The sequence below is a fragment of the Nycticebus coucang genome, chromosome 13 (genome assembly GCF_027406575.1).
Source record: "Nycticebus coucang isolate mNycCou1 chromosome 13, mNycCou1.pri, whole genome shotgun sequence".
NCBI lineage: Eukaryota > Metazoa > Chordata > Mammalia > Primates > Lorisidae > Nycticebus > Nycticebus coucang.
In genome coordinates this window covers 55,873,119-55,883,481 of record NC_069792.1, presented here as the reverse complement: position 1 = coordinate 55,883,481, position 10,363 = coordinate 55,873,119, and the positions used below count along the sequence as shown (strand labels likewise).

The 10,363-nt window shown below is 35.9% G+C and overlaps 1 protein-coding gene across 1 annotated transcript in view; it reads right to left on the bottom strand.

The window, feature by feature from the left end:
• CIBAR1 (CBY1 interacting BAR domain containing 1) overlaps positions 1-10,363 on the bottom strand; it is a 32,121-nt gene that overhangs the window by 5,734 nt on the left and 16,024 nt on the right. The window contains exons 7-8 of the mRNA XM_053558559.1: positions 7,022-7,135; positions 1,645-1,764 (exon numbers count right to left, since the gene is read on the bottom strand). Of these exons, the coding sequence (XP_053414534.1) occupies positions 1,645-1,764; positions 7,022-7,135 (234 nt within the window). The remainder of the gene's footprint in view (positions 1-1,644; positions 1,765-7,021; positions 7,136-10,363) is intronic.

The window sequence follows — 10,363 nt, the reverse complement described above, 5'->3', positions numbered from 1 at the left end:
GGAAGCCAAGGTGGGAGGGCTGTTTGAGGCCAGGAGTTCAAGACCAGCAAGAGCAAGACCCCATTTCTACAAAAAATAGGAAAATTAGCTGGGTGTGGTGGTTACTTGAGAGGCTGAGGCAGGAGAATCCCTTTAGCCCAGGAGTTTGAGGTTACAATGAACTACAGTGACACCACTGCACTCTAAGTGACAGAGGAAGACTATCTCGCTCCACCCTCTCCCCTAAAAAAGTAAAATTAACCATTTGATTTCCAGTTTGGATAGCCACCAAGTACCTCAATATAAAATGAGAAAATTATAGCCTCAGTATACTATGAATGTTAAAAGTTAATTAATGAGTCAGAAAAATAGTATTTGAATGAAAATCATCAAATGCATGGCAAAAACACAAGAATATTTCAACTAGGCCATGGAAATACTGACTTAAAAGTAGTGGATTTGAATGGAATAGGTTAAGAATCTGAATTCAATGAATTCACCAGCTTTTAAGTTCTGACTGCTGCCACTAGGGCCATATTGCTTAAATCTTCTGAGGGTGATTATCCTTAACCCAGGGGACCTTTGGCAATGTCTGGAGACAATGGTTGTCACAACTGAGGGTGTGTTTGTATGTGCTACTATAGTTAAGAGGTTAGGGTTGCTGCTCAGTATCTTGATAATGTACAGGACAGTACTCTTCTCTCTTACTCCTCTTCCCTCTCACAGTTAACCTGGTCCAAAGTTAATAGTGTTGAGGTTGAAAAAAACATGGGGTAATAAATTCTATAATGTGCTATACAAATGTTAGCTAATTTAGGAAAAATGTATTCTAAATAGTGAGAACTTGATGTGCAAAGTACTTAATGCTGGAATAATAAAAATATAATTTGGTTAGGGAGAAGATATATAACTATAAAATGTTTAGAGGAGAATCATGAAAATAGGTGTGTGGTCAAATTTACGTAAAAGCTGTATTTTGAAAATAGTTTGTTCAATTTAAAAGTTTTAAGCCTACATATGTAAGAGGTTCTTTAGATCAGATTTTGGTAAGTATGGCCTAGCCTGCCTTCTGTTTCTGTTAATAAATATTTTGTTAGAACATAGTATTACAGATTTAAGTATTGTTTATAGTTGCTCTTGGTTGGGACAGAGACCATTTAGCCCACATAGCCTAAGATACTCTGTCCTTACAGAAAACAGGTTGTCAACCCCTGCTCTAGACAGTGGGTAATTCAGGCTTTCTGGATATAGAAGAAATGAGATAATTTTCATGATAATGCTAAGCAGAAGCCCTTTTTAGGTATAATGTCTGGATAGATCCACTATGTCTTGATGGTGAGATTTAAACCTAAGCCATTTGACTTCACAATTTAGGCTCTTCAGACAGCAGATCTAGCATTCTTTTGTTTTTTCTACCTTTGCTCTCAAATGTTACGCTTTAGAGAGAAATATGTGATTACAGTATAAAAGATACTTAATATAAGAATAATAGAGCTACAAAGAATAACAGTGCAATCTTCCATCATTTTACAGAAGAGGAAATAGGCCCAGGGAGAAAAAGTTATGACTTCATATGACTTCACATAACTTACTCAGGGAAACATTTTTAGTACTGAACAATTTCAAAGCAGCTCCACAAATTCCTTTAAATGGTTTCTAGCTCACCTGTCCTGTCCCAGACACACACTTAGCTGACAGTGATCTCTGAAGAGGCGACTTTGAATTTGCTCTTACAATATCTAAACGAGATGAATAATCTTGTGGATACAGAGAGTTTCGGAAAACCTATTACAATAATAAAACAACATTATAAAGTAGATACTAAACAATGAAAATCTAGAGTTTAATTAAGTTTCTCTTAAGATTTTTAAAAAGCAACTTCCCCCAAATTTGACAAAATTCCAAGTATAAAAAACAAAAATAGAAAAATTGTATAAGCTAGAAAGATGAAAGCTAAAGAATTGTTTGAATCATGCAAATTGATGAAGGATGTAAGCAGTAATTAGTCAAGAAACAATGACTTAAATGCTTTTGCCAAGAGAATTGCAAAAGTGAAACCCTCAAAGGAGTATGCAAGAAGCTAGTAGGGAGGCTACAACTCATACCTTTGATTCTTCCTGTTCTGCCTATCCTCAACTCTTACCAGTTTAATGTCACTGCAGTACTGCTGGGGATAATCACCTAAGAGTAAATTGGAGCTTCCATAATTTATGGATTTTAACCTCATTGGGATCTGGAATCCTGTGACTTGTCAGTTCTTTTTCCTTCAGATACTACCACCAAATCTTACCACTCTTAAGCCTTCCTGTCTTGTTTTCTTCTCCTATTTCTCTCAGAGACTTAATAGGTAATATCATCAGGTCCCTTTTCCCTCAAATTCTTCACTCCATCCTTTTTTTTTTTTTAAAGTATCATTCTAATTTTTTGCAATGTGTATTTTTCCTTTATCTAAAACTTCAAACCAAGAAAACAAAAGTTTTTATTTTCTACAGGTTCCCGCTTAAAAAGCGAGCTCAAAATCAACCTTTATTACCTCAAGGCATAACTTTGCTTCTTAAAAAACTTTCCAGATATTCTATTTTATCTCCATTTATTTTTCAAAACACTACAATTGTAGGCTTTCATCTTTCACTAAAATTGCTCTTGCCAAAATCACCAAAGTCATCTTTTTGTCTTTATTCGCAATGACTCCATCCTGAAACTTCTTTTTCATGCCTTCTCTAAGTTCTTTAGTTGTGCTTGCCGCCCTGTTTCTTCACATCTCCTTTTCTGCTACTTACACCTTAAATATTTTTAGAGTTTTTCTTAGGCTACTTAAAAAAGATTCTCTGAAAGATCTTATCACTATAGTGTTTAATGACTACCTTAACGAATCCTCTGTATACTGCATATACTCTTCTTTTTGACAACCATATTCATACCCAACTACCTCTGCCCCAGACCAGTACTGTCCAGTAGAACTTTCTGAGATGATGGAAATGCTTGCTATTCTGTGCTGTTGATAAAGGTAGCCACTGACCATATGTGGCTACTAAGCACTTGAAATGTTCAGGTGGCTGAAGAACTTAATTTTTACTTTAAGTAGCTACATATGCCTACTGGCTACTGTATTGAAGAGTGTAGCTCTAGATTTTACGTTTACAGTAACACATTATCTTTTACCTGTATGTAGGTCAAGTTATAAACAAAAGACCTATTTTACTGAAGACTAACAAATAAGTTGTTTCTCCATTCAAATACTTTTTGTGGCTCTTGATTCTACATGCAGAATACACATTATGCTGAGCCTGTGCAATGCTGGTTCCTTAGCCTGGAATCACAGCAAACTTAATCCTTAAAGAGGGACATCACATGCCATCTTTTGCTTTCCTCTAATCTCTTACAGTTCCTGTTCATATGCTCAAGTATAGCTTTTATTTCAGTATTTTGTAATTGATTATATGTCTGCACAGCTAGTCTTTAAGTTGCGAGAGGCTCTGTTTTATACAGGGTGGCCATAAAGTTCATGTGCAATGTAAAATAGTGTGCAATTTTAAATTGTATATGAACTTTATGGCCACCGTGAAATGTTAATTAAACCTACATCTGCCTAATGAATGATGTTAAAACGAACTTAATCCCCATGTTGTGGGAAAAAAGGAGACCCAAATTAGGGGATGCCCGCAAGTTCCTTAGAGAACTGCAGGACAAAAAGGAATCAAGTAAAACTTAGGAGGCGAGATTTGTGTTTTAAGGTAATTAGGTTAACAGGTTGCCAAGGACCAAATTCTATTTTAGTGTCAGACATATAAACTGACATCCTGATATGGTATCAACACTTCATGACTCATTAATCAACTAGAATTTGAAGAGAGACACTTTTGTTAGGAAATACTTTTAACTTTTCTATCAAACAAATTTAAAGTTTAAAATGGAAGATAATATGCAACCATTGGGTTAAAAGTCTAAAGCAGTTAAATACTATGTTAAACTTTTACTGCCAAGTAATAGATTTACAGGAACATTATTGGCAATAATGAGTTTTCCAACATGGTCCGAGATCTCTTCTAGGAGTGAATCTCAAGATCTCAATGTGCTCTGAAGTAAAGACACAGAAGTGGTGTTTTGAAGGGAAAACTAGGCCTGATGAAACTTTTTATGTGAAGAACAAATAAGGTAAGATGGTTTGTGATATAATTGCCTACAGGTGGAATAAATCTTAGTGGTTCTCAGCATTGACTCCCTGGAAGAATAGCAAGTTATTTCTCTGTTTCTGCATATTTTCTATAGTTCTTTTTAAGAAACTTTACAGGATCCTTCTTCATGGTACCACCCAGACTGCTCTGCTCTGCTTTCCACAATTGCTGTATGGTACTAGTTTATGCCTGTGGCTCACTGAACACATGCTTATACTCTGTTACTGTGCTGTTTTAAATGCATTATTCTTTATTCACAACAATCCTTAGGATTTTTGTATATTCCTGTGCCCTCTGCTTGAAAGTTTTTGCCAGGCATCTTTCTAATCCTTCAGCCTTCCAATTAAGAAATCATTCTTTGAATCTCTGGGCTACTGGAACTGCTAGCATACAGTATACTCTTATTTTGTTCCTTAAGTTTTATAATATGACTCGTCGCATAAATAGTTACACAGTATTTGATGAATGCCTAAAATCCCTGGTACATTTTAAATTCCTGCTTTGGCAACCTGGATCATTTCTAACTTAAAATGCTAAATCCTTAGCACTGCAAATGGTATCTGGCATAAGACAGGTGCTCAATAAAGAGTTGTTGAACAAACATATGAAGTTAAGTACTATATAAATGTCTCTATTTTAGAGAGGAGAAAGTTGAAGGGTGAAAAGCTAACTTCCTTGGTATTACACCATTAAAAAGTGGGGAAGTTGATATTCAAAAATATGTTTACCATATTGCCGAGACCAGTCATTTTACATGGATCTCTCCTCCCACAAACTACTCAGCTACCTGATTGATTAGAGAAGTTATAAATGAAGTGCTGTGACAAAAATAATACCCAGAGCCACGCACAGTGGCTCATGCCTACAATCCTGGCACTGTGGGAAGCCAAGGTGTTCAGAGAAGTGCTTGAGGCCAGAAGTTTAAGACTAGCCTGAGCAACATAGGGAGACCCCTGTCTCTACAAAAAATTTAAAAATCAGCATGCCTGTAGTCCCAGCTACTCAGGAGGCTGAGGCAGGAACGTGGCTTGAGCCCAAGAAATTGAGATTGCAGTGAGCTACGATGACGCAACTGCATTCCTCCCTAGGTGACAAGAGTAAGACCCTCTCCTTTACCTCCCTCACCATAAGAAAGACATCTAGGACCTTTGGAATAAGTAGGGAACTTGGGGATCAACAGGTATGAAAAAACTTTAACAAATGGCATGGCAAAGGTATTAGAAAATGGAGAATGAAACTTACAAAGGGGACTCCAAAATTGCATGAAAAGAGGGGGCTCATGGCCACTCATTGCACTATTATGTTTTGCAAGTAATGGTTCATGTCACTAATCAAGAACCACACTTCCAGTCGTCTAATGTAAAGAGGATAAAAACACAGCAGGACTTGCAGTCAGACTTATGGTTATAATTCCCAGCTATGCTACTTCCAAGTTGTGGAACCTCTGGGAAGTTTATTAACCTCCCTGTGCTTCAGTTTTCTCATCCATAGAAATGACGACTAGAAGTATTTTTATCAAAATTGATGGAAAGATTAAAATAATGTAGTCAAAACAGATGGAAAGATTAAAATAATGTAGTCAAAACACATAGATCCCAAAGTAATCACTATTGTGTGCAATTTAAAAGCACACAAATTTTATGGCCACCCTGTATAAGCATTTGCTGTTTTAGTACTTGACAAATGACAGCTGAGGGCATGATAATCAATTTTTAAAATCAGAACATAAAAATGAATGAAAATTAAGGAACCCTAGCTTTAGTATTTAGAAGAAAGTAACATGAAGTCATCCATGACAAATAGAAAATAAATATGATCATGTATGTATAACTGACATAGAACTGTGAAATCAGATTTTGGCATTGGGAACACATACTATAAGGTATTTTTTTTCATTAATCTATATTCTGGTTTTACTGAATAGTTTCCTGGAACCTGCAGAGTAATGGTATGAGAAGGCTCAGAGGAATTCTTATATTGATGGTTAAGATACAAAATAGTAATAATAATAATAACTTGCAGGGATCTTCAAAATTGTCAAATGGCAGACAAAAATACTTTTGTGCCTTTTTTTCCTCTGTTGGAACAGGGTAGTATATTTACTCTTTCAGATGGGCTTATTAAAGACAAGGCCTTGACACTTAGTTGCTCTGATGTTAGTTAGCCAATAGGAAGTGTTTGCATGTAACTAAAATTCCTATCAGCATAAAACAAGCCTATGAAATAAACCTTTTATTTCATAGCTTAGTGATTATAAATTACAGACTCAGGATCCTAATTTCATTTGTTAGCCAAGTGGCCACAGACAAGTTACATTATTTAAAGCCTCTAAGCCTATTTGTGTGGTTGTAAAATGAGAATTATAAGAGCACGTCCTCTTAAGATCATACGAGGTTTGACTGAGGCGGCTTTGGGTATTGTGCATTGTATACACACTCAAATGTTTTCAAGTCAATTAGTTATTTTTAGCACACTTCAGTGGGCTTATATACTAGCCAAAGTGACACACTTTTATGTCTTGTAATGGCTTTATGTAAATTATATTTTACTAGCTATTAATAAATTAACTCTTGGAACTTTTTGCTATGCTTAATTTGAAAAGTTAAAAATAAATGAAAAATCGGGTGGTGCCTGTGGCTCAAGGAGTAGGGTGCTGGCCCCATATACCAGAGGTGGTGTGTTCAAACCCGGCCCCGGCCAAAAACTGCAAAAAAAAAGGAAAATCATAAAAATTTCAGCTATTTGTGGCTGCATACAATAATCATTGTAGTGTTCTAATTTAAGATATTTTTACCCCCACAAACTAATGTTCTCTTAAACATTTCCACATTAACAAAAGAACTGAACTTAGATAGACATTGTCCTACCTCTAAATCTTCATCCTCATCAATCTTCTGTATGTTTTGGTAGGCAGCAGTGTAGACCTCTAAAGCTTTGCCGTGAAATAACATTTCGATTGTGATAAATTCTGAAAATACATTCTAAGAAAACAAAGATTGAATTTAAACAATCATTAAAATTGCTTTATAAGTTTAGTATATTTATTCCTTGGTACAGTCTTTGCATTTTTCAAAATCCATAAATACTGTTTTCTTTAGGGCAAATAAAGTACAAAGGATAACTGAAATAAAAATCGTGAAGACCTTTTTCAGCAAAACCTTCAAATTATACAAAGTATTTCCTACATCACTGTTCACTTCCTTCTTATTTTTTTAGTTAGATTTCCTCTACACCTAGTAATTGGTATTGTAGTAAAAAAAGATCAGACTAAATTGTATGCTGTTAGGAACTTTGGTACCAAATGCCTATTAAGTATTACAGCAGTTCATTTCTGAAGCTGGTATTTTAGCAATTCCAACTGATGTTTAAAGAATAGATTTTTTTAGATAGAAATTATAGTCTATCACATTTCTGAGTATATACTGCTTATATTCTCTAAACATAAAGAAATTACTTGATAATGACATTCCTACCACTGATAATACCATACATTTGCAAAGAGCTTTCCAATTTACAAATACTGACTTGCAGTGTTGCTCACAGCTAAAATTTTGAGACACAGATCTGATTCTGAGGTTACAAAGTTATAAAACTTGCCCACAAAGTACTCTGTAGATCATCTAACATTAAGCTTCTTGCCCACTAAACTGCTATTATTCCTAGAATCAATCATTTCCTTCACAAAATAAAAAAAACTGTTCAGTAAGCTCCATAAACATGGTAAAAACTTAAGGAAGATAATGAGCAAAGAGAATGAAGATGTGCATGTTGATCTAAGCAAGGGATGAGGGTTAGGAAAGGATACAAACCAGTCATGTTTTCAATAAATAGAATCTTGCCTCTTACCAAAATTAAGCATAAATGTAGAGAGAACCCAGATGAACAAGAACAAAGCAAATACTCAATGGGTCATCCAAGAAGTCAATAGGCAAATACACATTTCCCTTCACCCTACTTTCCTAAGGTAACCACACGGAAAGGAATGGTCATGTACTTTAAAGGTAGTCCATCTCCATTCCTTTATTAAAAGATTAGAAAAGGCCAGCGAGGTGGCTCATGCCTGTAGTCCCAGCACTGTGGGAGGCCGAGGCGGGTAGATTGCCTGAACTCACAGATTTGAGACCAGAATGAGCAGCAGTGAGCCAGAGTAAGACTCCATCTCTACTAACCCCATCTCTACTAATATCAAAAACAGCCAGACGTGGTGGGCGTTTGTAATCCCAGCTACTGGGGAGGCAACGGAACAGAGCATCGCCAGAGGAAGAACATTAAAAAAAAAAAAGGAAGAAAGACAATGAATTAAAAAAAAATACTTCAAATGAAGAAGAATGAACAAGCAAGCTGAAATAAAAAAAAAAAGATTAAAAAAATATTTAAGGGAGTACTAAAATAAGCTAAGTATTACCCCGTGGAAACAGGTCTGCAATTGAAAGTACCCCTTCTGGGCTGCCAAGCACTTATGTCAGTCTTGAGAAGAGTGGGCTCTGGTACAAGGGATTTATAACTATGATCAACAGTGACCCTTACTGTTACTTCATATAGGTTATATATAGGGCTGTGGCACACTGGATGGGCAGCTATTAAATAGCATTATGCCAAAATAATATTCCCAGGAATACCTTAGTGGGTGAATGGCTTTTGACCAGGGCTGGTGCCTACTCTCTTAGTTTTCAGTCTCCCTAAGATAGCTGCTAACCAGAAAGGAGTCAAGTGTCCTTGAGGAGTATGGAAAATCCTAGAGGAAAAACAGAACTAGAAGACAATGATAAGCCAAAACATCTAGTTTTAATGTTCAAGAAGTTAACTAGCTGGGCATGGTGGTATACCCCTATAATCCCAGCCACTTGGGAGGCTGATGTGGGAGGATTCATTTAGCCTAGGAGTTCCAGACCAGCCTGGGCAACCAATGACAGCCCCATCTCAACAACAGTACAAAACAAATTGGAAAATGTTCCTTACCACTAATGTTAAAGACTCCATCTGGTTTGATTAGCAAGCAAAGAACTTAACAAAAAGGTTATCAATGGTCTTGTCAACATTTTGACAGTCTGGGTGTGGTGACTTACGCCTTCAAGCCTAGCACTTTGGAAGAGCAAGGCAAGAGGATTGCTTGAGGCCAGGAATTTGAGGCCAGCCTGACATAGCAATACCCCATCTCTATAAAAAACAAAAATAAGCCAGTGTCATGGTGTGCACCTGTAGTCCCAGCTCAGGAGGCTGTTTGAGCCCAAAGTATGAGGTTGCAGTGAGCTATGATAATGCCACTGCATTCTTACCTGGGTAATAGAGTGAGATCTTGTGTCAAAAAAGAAAAGGGGAAATGACAGCTTTCCAGAGTATAGGTTATTTAATAAACTGATGTTGTGGAAACTTTCTCATATGAAAATAATGAAGTTATATATCTACCTCATACTATGTGCAAAACACAACTGCTAGATAAAATAATGAAATGCTTAAAATGTTAAAATGATTATGCGAATACTAGAATAAAATGTAAGCAAATATTTATATAATCTAGGAGATGGAAACCTAAGCATAACACAAAAGCAGAAACCAAAAGGAAGACCAATGGATTTGGCAACAACAACCAAAAAAACAGTAAATACACTATAGCAGTAAAATGAGAAAATAGATTTATAACATATTTTCTCTTTAACATGAAGAGTTAATTTTCTCAATATAATTTTTACAAGACCAGCATGGTTGCTCATGCCTATAACCCTAGCACTCTGGGAGGCCAAGGTGAGTGGATTGCTTGAACTCATGAGTTTGAGACCAGCCTGAGCAAAAGCAATACCCCATCCCTACTAAAATAGAAAAATTGAATCAAGTGATTCTTGGGATCACTTGAGCCCAAGAATTGGAGGTTGCTGTGAGCTATGATGCCACAGCACTCTACCCAGGGCAACAGCTTGAGAAAAAGAAAAAAAATAATAAAATAATAATATTTACACATATAAAGAATTCTTACAGAAAAGAAATGCCAACGCCCAACAGAAATATACACTAAAGAAAAATGCATTACATATATGAAAAAATGTTCAGTGATGATATACATGAGATACTTACCTAAAAAATGCATGAAATATATGAAAAAAATGCTCAGTGATAATATACATGGGATACTTCTTACCTATCATTTACTGTTATTAAAAATACTATTAATCATTGTAATTTGTGCTTGTACAAGGTTTAGTAGAAGTTGTAAA